Here is a 16,806-nt window from a genome sequence, read left to right as displayed (position 1 = left end):
ACTTCAACAGACTGCCCTGAAGATACAAAATTGGGGGGGGGGGACCCAACTTCTAAAACGTGGGTAATTTTATCTGATTTTGCTTCCATTCATTGCACTGTGATCTTTGCCATTTTACTATAGATTGTTTTCATGTCACTAGGAGAAAGATAGAAGGGGGGAAATTACTGAGCCCATTGTTGGAGACTGAGGTTAAAAGGCACTGTCCCAGCTTCTAAAAATATGAAAGGTTACTATTCTAAAAGTGCCTAACTTGAACTGCTTGAATCAATGTGTTCAGAATCAATGTGGCTGCATTTGGCTGCATCCAACTTCTCAGAAGCCAATTGGAGATAATAAAAGGCAGTCCATTTCAGATGTACACAATGCATCTTCTGAAGCAGTCAATTTTTACCAAAATAAATATATAATAATACATGAGGTAGGGTAAGGTAAGGTAAGGTAAGGTAAAGGACCCATGGATAGTAGAGTCCAGTCAAAGGCTATGGGGTTGTGGCACTCATCTTGCTTCAGGCCAAGGGAGCCAGCATTTGTCCACAGACAGCTTTCTGGATCATGTGGCCAGAATGACTAAACAGCTTCTGGCACAACAGAACACCATGATGGAAGCCAGGGCGCATGGAAATGCCGTTTACCCTTCCCGCCACAGCGGTGCCTATTTATCTACTTGAACTGGTATGCTTTTGAACTGCTAGGTTGGCAGAAGCTGGGACAGAGCAACAGGAGCTCACCACTGTTGTGCGAATTCAAACCACCAACTTTTCAATCGGCAAGCCCAAGGGGCTCAGTGGTTTAGACCACAGGGCCAGCCGTGTCCCTAAGGTACCTCCCTATTAAGATACTTTATTTCCAGCACTGCTTCCAAATAAAGCATGAATTTATCCCAAAAACACGTTGGAATCCTCTGTGCATCCTGCAGAAATCCTGAGTAACTGGGATTTGCCTAAGATGAACAGGTTTCCTGCCCTTAAACTTGCAGTCTGCAAACATTATTAGGAAAATAAAATTTCTAGCAAGTGCAGCTGTAGAGCCTGTAAGAAACCTTACTCTGGCAATCCAGATCCTTGCCAACTCCTGCAAAGGGTTAATCCCCTGAAAACAGTCTTTCAGCACAAATTATTGCATTTAATGATCAAACAACAGCAGAAGACTCTCGGATGGGGACCTCAGTGTCTGGGCTGAGCAATGCAGGTAGAGACGCTCCTTCAGGTATACTGAACTGAGTCCATTTAGGGCTTTAAAGGTCAGCACCAACACTCTGAATTGTGCTTGGAAACACACTGGAAGCGTACTTAATCATATGTGGATAGGTTTGCAAGCAGCAACATGGTTGGGCAGCCTGCATAATCTGCCTTCATCCTCTGGTTATTTTTAGAAACATACTGCCTTTTGTGCCCTGAGAGTTTCACATCAGCTGACAGAAATGCACCAGATCCTGTTACAGGTTATCTCTTTCAATGATTCTTTCCTCTCTAATCCAGACATAGATATACCTGCAAAGTGAAGTACTTTCTATGCATCATTACTTCAATCAAGTTTTCAAGAGTTTTGCTCCTTTTCATTTTCTCTCCACCCCAGAGGCTGGGCTACATAAACCCAAGGGATATGACTACATTTCTTGGCAGATTTCAACTCACCTCTTCATTGAGGCTCAAAGCACGGAGCATGGAGTCCAGGTCTTCAAACTCAGCATATCCAAATCCTTTCAACCTCTCTGGATTACTAGGCTCCCGTGGTAAACGAACAGCACTTATCTGCAGTTGAGTGACAGGGGGAAATATTTTAAGTAACCATCTTCCTACAAAGAAGATGCAGTGGTTGTCTCCAGGTGCCATGCTCCACCCACTGCACTTATTTAAATACATTTTCATGCCACCCTTCACCCTTAGGGTGGCCTTTACAAAATACAAACTTGCATAACTCGCAAGCAATTGAAATCCAGGATAAATGCCCTTGGGCTTTATTCATTTGTTTGTTAAATGTGTATCCTACCTTTCCACTATATGGTGCTTGTATATACAGAAAAACACAAACAATGTTATTTCATAAAAGTTATATACTGCTGATAGTAAGAAAACCCCCTCAAAGCAGTTAGAAAAAAACCTTTAAAAAATTAGTAATAGCAATAAGGGCACTTGAAAAGAGAAAGGCAGGAGTGGACACAGGTGATAGATTTTCACTCCTTAAATCAGACCACATAATATACTCTGGTGTTTCACACCAACAGAACGATTATCCTAACTAACTCTTTGATTCTACACACGCATCACTAACACCAATTATTCTTTCTGCTTCCTTTATAAGATGACATTGAAACACTGGAGGAACACACCTTTTACAGCACACTATTATGCATGCCTACTCAGGCTCCTCCCATCAAGTTAAATGGGCCTTAACCCCAGCTAAGTGTATACAGGGCTGCAGTCTTAACCATCCTGATTTCAATAAAGACTGTTTAAAAAGATGCTAACTTTATTCTAGGTCAGGAGTATTCAGAAGGTAGATTAGAACCAACCAGCAGATCACTTGAAACTAATACATTTCTATTTACACTGCACATTCATTGCTATCAAAGCTACCAAATATATATTTAGACTAATGGCTAGCAGGGAAGAATCTTCTTCAGTTTTTGACCACCACAGGACAGTTAGATCTTTCTTGGAGCTTGACTCAAGATAGGTGTAACAACAAAGAAGATCAATGATGCTTACCTTTATTATACAGGAAGTTCCTTCCAACATCAAATGCAGTTTCATCACACCTGTCTTGTTTCTTTTTAAGCCCCAAGCTATGTACAGCATTTCAAAACAAGAGGCTTGTCTGCTGGGAATTGTGATCTGTCCTTCCAGCATGCTAAATCGCTAGAGGTACAATTCCCAAACCATGAGACAAGAGAAACCCTCATGTGCTGTGTGAAATAGCAGTTCACCTGAGTCCTGAGCACATCTCATAAGAGCTGCCTGTTGCATCTCTTCGCAATTTACTGTTCTGGCCTTGCCTCCTTCCAATCTAATTCTGTTCAAGTGGGGGAGAGAGGAGAACCAGACTCTTGAAGCACAGTGTCACTACTACTCTGGCATCAGGACAGAAAAATAAACACACAAAGTCTAAGTTCCTTGAAGGTAGAGTGGTTCTTGCTGGTACATCCTCAGGTGCACAAATGATATCTATCTCCATAATTTTTTTAAAGGAGGCATTACAGGCATAAAAGGTAAAGGTACCCCCTGACCATTAGGTCCAGTCGTGGACGACTCTGGGGTTGCGGTGCTCATCTCGCTCTATAGGCCGAGGGAGACGGCGTTTGTCCGCAGACAGCTTCCAGGTCATGTGGCCAGCATGACTAAGCCGCTTCTGGGGAACCAGAGCAGCGCTCGGAAGCACCGTTTACCTTCCTTCCGGAGCAGTACCTATTTATCTACTTGCACTTTGATGTGCTTTCAAACTGCTAGGTGGGCAGGAGCTGGGACCGAACAACGGGAGCTCACCCCATCATGGGGATTCAAACCGCCAACCTTCTGATCAGCAAGCCCTAGGCTCTGTGGTTTATACAGGCATGCCTTTGCTTTACTGCACTTTGCAGATATTGCTCCTTACAAGAATGTGGGTGCAGCTACAGGAAGCCTGGCGACTTCCAGGTGAAGGAAACCCCCCAGTACTGGCGCCACCCCCCCTCTTCTAGCCATGGGAGTGGAGCAGGCTGGAGACAGATTTTTCTCCTCCTGCCCCTGCAACTGGGGTGGGGTGGCTTAATAGACTACAGTATAAACATAACTTTGATATGTACTGGGATTTCCCAAAATTGTGTGACTTGCTTTATTGCGGTGGCCTGGAACCGAATCCACTATATTTCTGATCTATGCCTGTACCTGCCAGATGTTTGGACACAAGACCCCTGCCCAATCACCCAATCAGCAAACTGCATGAAACACCACTATTCTAAGGGGTAGCTGCCTGCTTTGGGCTAACCAGAAGTAGAAAACTACTCTTTACAATTGAGAGGTTTATGTAGCATAAAGCAATTTGAAAATAGTAGAGTTGGGTCTGTTGCTGCCTTCCAAACTGTAAGGTATTGAGAAGCTAGAAACAATATAAAAATCCAGATCATTCTTCTCACTTTATAAAGCGCTCTTCACTTCATCAAAGAGGCCTGGGATTTCTACCAGCTGCTAGGGAAACTCCTGTGGAGTTTCATACCAGAAACATCATCTTTAAAGACAAGGCATATGCGGAATTTCTCTTGACCTTACCATTTTCACACAGCTTAAGATAATGCTGCTATCCTCTCAAGGTGACACAAAAAACATCTGGATTCTTATTGAATGCTTTCTGCTGGATTCCACGTGGCACTACCAGACCGTGAACCTTAAAGCTAACCATGAAATACTCACATTAAGCCCTCTGAAGAAGTCCTTGATGGACTCTTCTGATACATCATAGGGCAGGTTTCCCAGAAAGGCAGTGTAGGGGGGTGACTTTGGGAGACGGCTTCTGTCAATATTGGGCTCCCGAGCTGCCCGAGGTGCAGTAGGCAGGATGGAACGGTCAATTGGAGGGGCTCGGTACACATCGTCATCGTTGCTATGCCAGGTGGTAGAAACTAGGAGGGAAAAGCGTTACACATTAGCAAACACACAGAGCATTTACAATGAACAGCAAAGAATGTTCAGCCTCCATTTGACTTGTAGGCAGCGAGGAAAGTATTGGAGACTTATAGGGACTGGTCACTATTAGACAAGAGCACCACCTCCACAAACCACCCCAAATGGGATTCTTTCTGCAAGCAAACAACAGCCTAATAAAAATGCCATGCCACTTCATAAGCAATTTCCCACATTCTAACTCACAGAAACACAAGGAGTTGGTTCCAAACCATCCATTCAAAGAGAATGTAGGGGAAATGGTTGTTGCTACAAGGGCAAAAAAGCAGCCGACTGTCCTAAAGAACAACTCCATATTAGCAGCACTTGCAATGACTGCTGACAAATGTTCACTTCAAGGTGTATGTAGCTGAGGGCTGAGATGACTCTCCAACACCTTGGAGAGGTGATCACAAAGAGGTATTCTAAATGAACCAGTGCCTCCATGTGCAGGGAAAGATGCTGCAGCAACACTTCAGTCTTTTGCAACCTCAGGCTACATAATACAGGGCCCACCCTGAATGCCACTCTCTATGTGACTGAAGCCAAGTGACAGTCCTGCATGCTCTTAAAGTTTCCATGGGCTGTATTTCTTAGGAAGATACACTGCTTAATGTCATTGCATACACACCAAAAGCCCACCAAATTAGAAATGGGGAGGGGCTTGTGATAGCTTCAGAAGGACTCAGTACTGGGGAGGAATATAGTACCTTAGCTCTGAAATTGTATTAGCTTCATTAAGTGCTCCAAGCACCCCCAAAGCTAATGCATGACAGCAGAGATAAGACCCTACCCTTTGGACATAAATTTTGGCTTCTTACCTTGGCTGGAGATTTCCATAGCTGTCCTAGTTAACACTTATTTTGTTTTCTCTAATTAAAAAAATAACTACTTACCCAAAATTCATTATAAAAATGCAGCAGAGAACAAGAAACTGCTAGTATTGGCCTTCCCCAATATGGTGCCCTTCAGATATAGGACTGCAACCCACCATCATCCTTGACTATTAACAATGCTGACTGGGACTGACTGCAGTCCAACAACAAATGTATGACACCAGTTTGGAGGAAAGAGATAATAGCTGAAAAGTCAAGATTAGAAGAAACTCCAGGATGTTTTCTCACTGACACCTAGAAACTGTTCAGCAGAAGCAAAGCAACCCCCCCCCCGAACCAAACACCATTATTATGTTTTATCTTACCATCTCCTTCCAGATCGTCTGTCTCATCTGCCCAGCTAACTGGTTTTGGAACAAAGGTGGGAGCACCACCGCCATCCTCTGCTAGAAAGTCTGTCAAAGTCAGGGTCTTCCCCTTCTTGTTCTTCTTCTTAGCTGTAAGAAGTAGGAAAAGTGGTACAAAAGCCGCTTCAAAATGCTGGAAACTGCTGTCCTTTACCGTTCACTTGTATACAGAATGCCGATCAGTCTACTACTACTGATTTGAACACAAGCAACCAAACCAACCGATCTCAAAAGACAGTAGGAACTGCCATTAGGACAGGAAGACATTGTGTTACAAACCCACTTTTCCACAGCAACACCCAATCACACATTGCAGCACAACCAAAACATACACTTGAATTCAAACAGATTCAATTTCAAAATCAGTAGAAAATAAAGTGTTGTACAGCTTCATTCCCCATCATTTTCCTGTTGTGACAGTGTTCTAAGTTATCCCACCCATAGATAGCAGTTTGTAATGAGTTCTTGGTAAGCCAAGATAATATTGGTATTCTGCATTGTAAAAAACGAAAGTGTTTGCAGAGAGGCATTTCATTAGGAGAGAATTTCATAGGCAGGACACCACTGCTTCCTTTTTGGGGTTCAGAGGAGCAAAATTTAACAAAGGAAAGAAGCTAGCAGCATGGCCCAGAAATGGGATCAGGACAGAGAGAAGTCATCTTGGGTCCAGATGACCTGCCGAGCCAGAAGCTCACTCCCTACTCAGCTTAAGCCAAGTCACACAATGGCTTTACAAATGAGGTAAACATCAGGGAGAACTCTGTATACCCAACAAGCCTCCACGAACCCACAAACCAGAGAAGAGAACTGTTGGCCAGTGATAATACTCAGAGCTCTATATAAGACTCCTCTTTATAGTTCTCTGTCAATTGTACTTAACTTGTGGGAGGTCTCTTATTCCACACTGGGGGAGCTTCTGCCTCCAGTAAAACTCAAGAGAACCGCCCTAGTTACTGGGGATCCCCAATGATAAAGAATGCTGCATAACTTACAATAGAAAAACAGTCAACACCAAATGTTAAAATCCTAAACACAAAGAACACAACTGCCACTTTGTTCACCTTAATTGTTATATATTTTGATGGGACAGCAAAAATTACATTGTGGTTTTGCTTACAAGGGAATCTAGCGAAAGTCGTCTACTCAATACACAGAATGCTGGAATTAACATTCAAAGATGCCAGCTGAGGGTTTAAAAAACAGTAGGAACCCTTAGAAGCTTGCTATCCAACCTACGTGGTTTAAATGGACCTTAAATGTAGCATTAAGCAAACCCTTCCTGTTAAAGGTAAGGAAGTGTAACACAAGAGTTTTATCATGTACTTTCATAGATGAATAAAAATCTCATTTCTCAGATTGGATGGCCACACCAATTTTTATATGCGGAAAAATCACCATGAGTCAACATCTATCACAGGATCACTATTTGTGTCAAATGTGCTCCACAGAAAATCCCAGTTTTGAAATGTCATGAAGACTAATAAAAACTAAAATTCTACAGAATGCCTTTGGGCTTTTACCATGTCAAAAAGGAACGCAAGAATTCAACCTATTTCTAGATCTTAGGTGGAAACCTTAAAGCCGTGGCAAAGGAACCAGTGCTTTCTAACAATGGTAGAAAACAGCCTACACACAGAGCAGATAACCTATCCTAGAAGCACACAATTCTTTATTCTTGGAAGTCTGCCCTTTATCTTATGTGTCAGACAGACAGAATGGGAGGGTATTTGCTATGAGCTGCCAGAATTTGAAACAGAGAAGAATGCTACCCTAAATGCTTTTAAAAATTATTATTATTAGGGAAGAAAGTCTTGTTTTTGAGCTTGATTATCCTATCTGAAATGCTGTTAAATATTACATACCAAAGTTGTTGGCCCATACAGTGCTGCTAGAAAGCACACTTGTAAGCAGAGGAACAGCCTCTAGAAGAAAGGAGGATCTGGAATAACTGATACGATTGAGGCCACAGAAATGTCTTTAGGGAACATCCTTTCCAATGTAAAACGGGCACACAGTGTTTCCTACTTCTCGGAAGAGTAATGCACTTTCTGTTCCTTAGAAGCACAAACTCCCCCTTATAACAGGTGACTAACTGGGCTGTAGTAGGATTATGCTGTCCTTGGCTGGAGGATAAAACATACTGAGAGGGGAACAGAGTAAGGAGCTAAAATTGGGGGAGAGGGGGGAACGGTGGGCAAAGTCAGTTTAATTCTTTATAAGCAAGGATTTGCAAGCTTTAGCTCGCCTTGGTCAACAACCTTTGCTTGCCAGAAGCCTTTCCTACCCACCCCAAAGGGGGGATTCTTGCCTGTGATCTTATGCTCCAAGTACACCTGGAGCTTAGTACTACTGCAACAGCAAGCCCCTACCTGCCTTTCCTAGGTAGGTGGTGATGGTGGAGACAAGGCTCTGCCATATGCTCTCTCTGACCTTGTACACTGCTTCTATTTGTCTCCCAGCACTAGAGAAGGGCAGGGACTCTATTCAGAATAAGGGTAGAATAAGGGTAGACCAGGTTGGCAAGTCCCCTACAGTTTGCAAAAAGAAGTATGGAAAAAGAAACAATCTGCTATGGAGCTGGGTGGGAAGTAAAGTGGGGAAAGACTGCATGGCCCACTCACATGATCTCTGCTCACATCTTCCTACCTCTCCTCCGCTGCAGGAAAGCTAGAGGGCAATGTCCCATTTATAAACTGCAGTCTTTTCATCAGCTATCAGTAACATTCACACCACAGTTATATACCAAAAAACATTATGTGTGCAACAGCCACAATATTTACTGAGAGTCAAGTTTTGAACTCGGGTCTCTAATAAACAAGCCCAACATTTTGTTTATTACATGGAGCTGACCCACCAGCAAAAGCACTTCTCCAGAGACTGCACTTGTGTTTTGTGGATCATCTAACTTTAGGCCTTTTAAATTTTACTATTATTGTTTATATACAGGCAGTTCTATATGGAACTCTTGGGGGGGGGGGGAGAGACCTTTAACAGTCCCAGCAATAACGAATTGAGAAGCTCCAGCAGGCTGTATCGGACCATGCCCCAATAATATTCCCAGGCTGCTAGCAGGAGAGAGAGGGGCTGAATAACAGAAGTCTGAAACAATTCTCCTAATATTTACACAGCAGCTCTATTTTATCAGCTACTATTGCACCAATGTAAGCAAATTTTGCACAACTCTTGATTCATCAATTTTCGCTGTCCTTTCATTTACTTACATTTATATACTGTCCAAAAAGTTCTCTGGGTGGCTTACAATAATGAACATATTGTTAAAACTTATCAGCCATAAAAACAAAATAATACTGCATAATTTGAAGGGGAAAAAAATTGGTAGGACATAACCGGGCATATGAATTTCCATGACTTATGATGATGTCTATCCTCACTCATACGAATGCCAAGTGATGTTCTGAACAGCCACTTACTACTCACATCTTGGCAACTTATCACTGACTGCTCTGCATTCCTTAAACCTTTGTCCTGGAGTAAAACAGTGCGTGTACATAGCACTCATGAACTCCCCCATCAGGAACAGTCTATCTTGGAAAGAATTATGGAGAATGAAAACAAGCAGCTTCAGCTCTGCATTTATGGTTACGTTAAAGCTGCAGCCATGATGACCGACAAGCTAGATATTTCCACTGCAATTACCAACAGTAATTGGTGAAGAAGCAACATTCAAGCATTATGATTCACTGCTGATAGGGTGATTCATTATATACCACATTCAATGCTGTTTCAAGAAGACTACAGATTCGACTAGGGCTGGATCCTGTCTCCTAAACGACAAGCAAACAGAGAATCCTACTCCCTGTGTGAAGGGCATGGGTATGGGAAATGGACCCAGTGCTATGGACTGGAAACACCTAATGCTTTTGAGCTACCGACACCCATTTAATTTACTTACTTTCTTCTGCAACCTGCATAGTAATTGGCCAATACTTGACCAAAGATAAACGGCATGGTTTTAAAATATTTGCTCCCTCCCCTCTCTTATTAAGAGTGCAAATCCTACAGTAAAGTTACAGGGTCATGTTTATCTGCCTCCACATTGTGATAATTTCAATTATGTCATCACATTGTGACTTCATGGCAAGGTTGTCAGAATATATGAAAAGTACCCTTCAAACATAGGCTGCTTTGCCTACTTACAGTGAGGGAATCACAGTCTCATCATCGTTGTGCTTTGGAGACGTATGTTTTTTGAGCTTCCCAAACAGACTCTCCATTTCCCAGTGACCAGAAGAGACTGGTATTCCAATGAGATCAGCATGCCTGTGAGTGGAAACCTCACTGTAAAGGGTCCTCTTAGAAAGAGGAAAAGCTGCGTGCATCTCTGTGCATATGTGAGGCTCCTGTTTTAATCACAGTCATCAAGTACCACAAACGGCAGGGCTGGGAAAGACTTCACGAGTGCCTGGAAAGTTGCTAACCCTTCCAGTAAGTACTGGACAAGTAGATTATCCGTGCCCAGTATGACAGATTTGTACAGCCTATATATTAAAACTGGACTCCAATTTAATACACAGTATTTATACACAAATGCATTTAGTGTTCAAATACAGCACATCCTTACAACAATCTTGTAAAGCATGTTCCTATTTTTCCAAAAACTGGTGGGGTAGGGAGGGTCAAAATTAATCGCTTGCTCATAGAAAGGCAATATTTGAAATAGGCCATCCTAGTTCATGATGTAGCCTTGGTCACTTTTCTACACAAACACCACTGTACTGTCAACTGTGTAGCTTAGGAAACCTCTTTGTAGCATGCAATAAAAACAGGACTATCTGCATTTCTGTCCAAAGGCTCCAACATATAGCTCCTCCGCACCACCTTTGGGATAGGAATATTCAAAAATACAACTGTGGTCCTTTCAGTTCACGGTCTTCATAAGAGTATCTTCTCCAGGCTCTTTTGAGACTGGAACCCCAAAGGCCAATGTAAAAGGAATTACATACAGGACCCCAACTTAATCTTGTTGCGGACTGCCGAAACCCGGAAGTACCGGAACGGGTTACTTCTGGGCTTTGGCAGTCGCGCATGTGCAGAAGTGCCGAACTGCAACCCGCGCGTGCACAGATGCACCACTGCGGGCTGTGGACATGCATCCTGCACGGGTCACATTCGCAACCCGAGCATCTACTGTACAACTCCCATCATCCCTAGCTAACAGGACCAGTGGTCAGGGATGATGGGAGTTGTAGTCCCAAAACATCTGGAGGGCCTAATAAATATTATTTTTAAAAAAACAAAACATCTGGAGGGCCGAGTTTGCCTATGCCTGCTGTAAACTGTCATGGGGCATCAGTAGAAGCTCATTTTTATTGACTCAAATTTCTATCCAGCAATGCCCAGAGGCTCCTGCAGCAGCTTAATGATATCAGTACAATAATTTAAAAACATAAATTGAAGTGTAATAATTACCTTCTTAAAAACATCAAACATATAAAGTTTACTGGGCATAAGATATGAAGCCTTTGTCCTAGACAAATGTCACTACCATCTGTATCAGCAGCTCACTTCGACTTTTGCACATCCAAAATACAACTAAGACATTTGCCCAGTTCATAATGTTTCAAACTGTGGTGTGGTTCCAGTTAATACTATCGGTTAACAATCCATGTTGCACATATTCTGGTTTAAGGTGACTCCTTGCTTTGCAACTCAGAGGACAGATGATGAGGCTGCAAACCTTTTAGTGTTGTATTTTTTTATTGGTATAACTATTTGAAATATAAAATTAGCAGCCTTAGATGCTCAGTCACTTACAAAACTGAATGCAATGAAAATGCCATTTTAAAAAACCAACAACCCACCAGTTTCCTTAACAAAATATTTCGAGTAAGCCCTTTTGGAGTGTTGAAGTTCAGGCTGGTAAGGACAAACACACACAGAGTACTGAACTATCAATCAGCTTAGGAATTATTTAAAAATTTAGTTGGTTAGAAGCAGGCAGCCTACTAACTGCATTTTTATCAAACTAGATACCTTCACATGCAGCCATTTCCACTTTCTTTTGTCCCCCATGGCATGGCACTCTTAAAAGTGGTTATCTGCATCACTTTCTCAGTGACAACAAATGCAATGCTAACAAGCAAGAACTGGACTCAAAACCTGCAGGCTCAGTTTGCATCAAATGGCTGACAACTCAGAGAGAGCAAGCAGTACAGCAAAGTCACACTGCAAAGACACACAGTGTTGCTTGATCTTATATCACCAACCCTGTCAAAGATCAAGAAAAATACTGAATAACCCCCACATGGCTGAAAACAGTTCTTCTTGCTGGTATAGGGTATCCATAACCCAACACCAGTTCCTGCCTATATTACCCCGTTTTGCCAAACAAGCCCCCATTATGCCCATATTGTTCAAACCTGCAAGGCTGTTTTCGTGGCATCTCTTGTTCTAAAGAACTGGGTCAGAAATTAAGACCTAAAAGCTACTGTCAAGAATAGATACAATTCCTGTAACTTAGCTGAGGCAGCAGCAGCAGCCACAGAGAAACTGCTGTTGAAATACAATCTTCCTGTCCTATCATAACACAGCTTTATGGAACTGCTTATCAAGTTTATCATCTGAGGCACAAAATATATGCTCATAAGGATTCTTTGAGCAAGTCACCATCTCTCAGCCTAACCCAATTTGCAGGTTTGTTTAAAGGCTAACACAAGGATATATAATCAACCCATATACAAAGGCCTGACAATAAATATAAACTTTTAAAAAATCTAATGAATAAATGCACTATGCCAATGCAGTATGACAAAAGAATACCTACCTTTTTTAAAAAAAGAGGAAATGGGTTAGCTCTCTTTTCAATTAAGACTGCAAGTGAAGGAAGCTTGCCAAACTTACTAGATTGAATAATATACACTGCACTGACCTATGAAAAACAAATGCAACCAGGTTTCAAGCTCTGCTGTGTTTTCTTGCACAGCCCACTGTGTCTACGCAAGATGCAAAAGATTCACAGTTGTATAAACAGTAGTTTCCAAACTTTGGCAAGAAGGTAAATTATTTAAAGCCATCATTCCAGCTAAGACTTAAAAAATAAATAAATGTGTATGTGGTTCAACCCCTTTTAAGTCCCCTAGGTGCTAAAACCCCCAATCAGTTTTACAGTGGACTCAGACTTATGGAGAGAATAGAATTCAACGCCGTGCTCATACAAGCATTTTTGCTTGCCAGGCTGAACAATCTCCCCTCTTTTCCCATCGCATGCTGTTCTGAGAGTTCTCCCAACCCTCCAGCAGATTTGGGGGGAGCTCGTTACACTAGTGCTGGCTTTCACAAGTGCACCAGGTTTGCTGAATCTGGCCCACAGGAAAAAACCCCCTCAAGTATTTAAGATGTGCTTCTCAAAGCATTTGCAATGGTTTGTCCTACCATTAGGAGTCAAACAGCAGAATGCCTGATCTCTGCAAAGACCATCCATTATGACAGAGGTGTTTCATTTCTGGCAGCAAATGTCTCAAAGTAAACTGTAGAATTCTAATGGAATTATGTCTGGTTAACTACAATACTATAGTATCTAGCTAACAAGAAACAGAAGGTGTGCCCTCCCATTTTTCACTTTAGTATTTTTAGTGCAGCTATTTGGTGCAGTCTGGTGCATTTCAAAGGCATATGGAAGTCAGCCACCATACTAAACCACTGGGAAAAAGTCATGCCTGGCAGAGATCGACCCACAACATCTAAACAGACACAAAGAACTTATCACCCAAGCAGACAGACACAAAGAACACTTACACAAGAAACATTCACACTTTGTTTTGTATGGAAGATGCTGCAGTGCTCCTCCCTAATTCTTAGGGATCCCTTGTGCTGTTATGCGAACCATATTCAGAGATTAAAAATATGCCACATTATCTTGGCAGATCAGAAGAAAAGAATGAAATACTAAAATCCTCCTCACCTTGAGCAGTCCTCGAGCTTCCATTTTCAGCAGCGGAAACCACTCCAGGAGCTAAGAAAGTGGAATGTTGGAATAAAGTAAACAAGGGATACTCTATGCCCCCCACCAAAGCCAAGCAACTGGGCTGCAAAAAGTGTAGTGTGGGAGGTAAGCTCAACATGTAATGAGAACCTAAACACCAAGGATGGGGAACCTGTTGCCCTCTGGATGTTGTCTCCTAGGGAACTCTTGGGACAGGATACTGCGGAATGACTGATGCCCAGTTTCTGTATTACTGAGAGCTACTCTGTTTTTCAAATACCAGTCTGGGGGCAGAACAATCTAATATTCTCAATAATATTTTAAAAGTATGTATTGATTTGTGAACTTCAAAATTTAGAAATAAAATTATATATTTAAAAATCAGCTTCATTGTCATCTTGTAAGGACTTACTAAATGTAACCGAAAACAATCTTTTTTAATGTGCAGATGTAGGGAATATAGTACAGGTGAGAGATTTGCCTGCAGAACACAGTTCCATGGAACACAGCTATCAGTGTCACCACATATCCCTTAGATGGAAGAGTTGGACCTTATGAAAAGCACAAACAGCAATTCTGTTGCTGCCAAGGAGTGTGGTGGAGTCTCCTTCTTTGGAGGTCTTTAAGCAGAGGCTTGACAACCATATGTCAGGAGTGCTCTGATGGTGTTTCCTGCTTGGCAGGGGGTTGGACTCCATGGCCCTTGTGGTCTCTTCCAACTCTATGATTCTATGATTCTACCTGGCAATGGAGGGAACAAAGAGGTGCCTTTCAGAGTCAAATAAATAACCTATTCAAAGCCCATCAACTTCATCCTGAGGTTGATCTTAGGCAGATGTATTTTCCATTATCCAAGACACAAATTGGAAGTGTTACACTAGAGCTTGGCAGACTATTGTGCTATCAACACACAGAAATAAAATTAACTCTCCAACAGGAAGACACAAGCATCTTCTACACAGATGGCAATGTGCTATGTCCCCATCAAAATAGGGAAGTAGTGTGCAAAGAACAAGAGAAGCCTCATTTTATGTTAAAGCAGAAATGCATACAGAAAGCATGGTAAGTAGTACCTTGTAGACCCAACTCTTCCTATGTTTCTTCCAGCAAAGACAAAGCTATGCAAGCAGCAGGAGTCAGGCCGCAACAGACCCAGCATTCCCGACATTTGATGGGTAAATTTTATATTTGAGAAATAGCCTGCAACTCACAGCATACATGCAGGAGAATTAAATGGTAGACTGGGCTGCAACGCTCCAGACTGCAGGCAAGGAAAGCCATTTCTGAATCTTCTCCCCATGTAAGGAAGATACTAGCATATCAGTCGGTGTTTCTAGTCCAGCCTGATTTTGCACTGTGCTCATTTTCATGGGGGTGTTGTTTATAGAGGGGGATTTTATATGATCCCCTTTCCATTATGAAGGTCATTCTACCACCTCATCCTGCTGCACCTATAGACAAAGTCAATCTTTTCAAGACTGGTGGTGTGTGAAGGAAGGGAACTAGGAAACCAAGTGGCAAAATGACTGGCCCAAACCCACACAAAACGTACACAGGTGTTATAAGAGATATAACAAAGAACAGCCTGGACACTTCCCTAGTATCCTGCAATGGCGTAAATAGGAAGGCCATCTTGGGACAGAGCAAGAACATAGCCTCCAGAGAAGCCAGATAACAGAAAAGTAGGAGGCCAGAAGGCAACCATACTAGGCAAGTAAGATGTGAACGTGCATGGAAAACTTCTCTCCCTCGTGGAGAGCGCGCAGCCCTTTGCACGTACACAGGAGTCTCAGCAACCGCTCCAGCAGCCCTCCGAGGTGGGCTGCTTTTCTCAGCCCCCTCCCCGTATTACAAAGCAGGGCCGAGAGTGAGACGACAGTCCTTCCCCCACCCGCCCAGGCCATCCTGTGAGCTCGGGGTCCAGGAGGGCTTCCGGATTGACCTCTCGGCTTTGCTAATTCCTTCCCGGGGTGGGGGAGAAGGCAGGCAGGCAGGCAGGCAGGCGGCGGGTGCGTGGGGAAGGTGGGCCCCTGAATGCCACCCGCTGCCGGGGGCGGCGGCGAGGGAGGCGGAGCAGGGCGGGCAAGCGCCGGCCGACGAGCTCCCCGCAGCCTCCGCCCGCCCCGCCCCGCCAGCCCGGGCGGCGGCGAGTCAGCCAAGCAGCACCCACGTGGGCGCCGCCCAGGGCCGCCCTGCCCCACCTCGCCCGCGCCTGCCGCGCGCCTGCGCACTGGGACGCGGCCCAAGAAGGTGCCATCGGCCGCCCCCCCGCCCCCTCCCTGACGGAGCTCAAGTGCGGCCCGCGCTGCCCCCCCCTCTGCCGCCCGCCCCCACACCAAGAGGCCGGAGCGGGAGCCGCGCGAGGCCGCCTCGTTCGAAGCCGCGCGCCTGCTCAGGTCTTGGGGCGGCTGGAGGGCGAGAGCCGCCTTCTCGGGGGACGCGCTCCCGGCTCCGGAGGGGGGCCGAGCCCGGCGCCGCCGGCCGACCGGCCTGCCTGGACCCGGAGGCCCACGCGCCCCGCGACCGCCGCTCACCTGAGGCCGCCATGTTGGGAAGAGGGAGAGAAGGCGAAAGGGCCCGGATGCGGCCGTCACGTGATTATAGCGAGAGAGGCGCCGCCTCCTCCTCCTCCTCCGCCCGAGGGGGGCGGGTCCGAAAAAAAGGGAAGCGGCGGGAGCGGGAAGCCGGCGGGGGGAGCGGGTTGGCGCCGCGGTTCTCAGTCCGGAGAGGCGACGTGGTCGCGCGGTCGGGCGCAAGCGCGAGGCGAAGCGGAGTCCCGTCGAGCCCCGCCGTCGGCGGCGCCTTGAGTTGGGGGGCGGAGGGCGGCCCAGCTTCAGATTGGCTTTACTGGCCCGGTGGGGGCCAGTAAACGCCTCCCGACCATGGCAGGGGGTCGGACTCGACCCTCGGGGTCCTCGAGGATCCCCGTATCTCGTTTGCTTTACTTATTGAATTATTATTGTTGTTGTTATTGTTAAATTTGT

At 44.4% G+C, this 16,806-nt stretch overlaps 1 protein-coding gene across 2 annotated transcripts in view; it reads right to left on the bottom strand.

Moving 5' to 3' along the window:
* EIF4B (eukaryotic translation initiation factor 4B) overlaps positions 1 to 16,446 on the bottom strand; it is a 35,178-nt gene extending 18,732 nt beyond the window's left edge. The window contains exons 1-5 of one of the 2 annotated variants that reach the window (XM_081851741.1): positions 16,357 to 16,446; positions 13,802 to 13,852; positions 5,839 to 5,970; positions 4,389 to 4,597; positions 1,638 to 1,754 (exon numbers count right to left, since the gene is read on the bottom strand). In XM_081851741.1, the coding sequence (XP_081707867.1) occupies positions 1,638 to 1,754; positions 4,389 to 4,597; positions 5,839 to 5,970; positions 13,802 to 13,852; positions 16,357 to 16,369 (522 nt within the window). In that variant the 5' untranslated portion in view covers positions 16,370 to 16,446. Of the gene's footprint in view, positions 1 to 1,637; positions 1,755 to 4,388; positions 4,598 to 5,838; positions 5,971 to 9,793; positions 9,935 to 13,801; positions 13,853 to 16,356 lie in introns of those variants that run through there. The other variant, XM_081851742.1, reaches the window with a different exon arrangement.
* Between the last annotated feature and the right edge of the window lie 360 nt (positions 16,447 to 16,806).

This window comes from Podarcis erhardii (assembly GCF_964252035.2).
Source record: "Podarcis erhardii genome assembly, chromosome: 2".
In the NCBI taxonomy this organism is placed as follows: Eukaryota; Metazoa; Chordata; class Lepidosauria; order Squamata; family Lacertidae; genus Podarcis; species Podarcis erhardii.
This window is presented reverse-complemented; position numbering and strand designations above follow the sequence as displayed.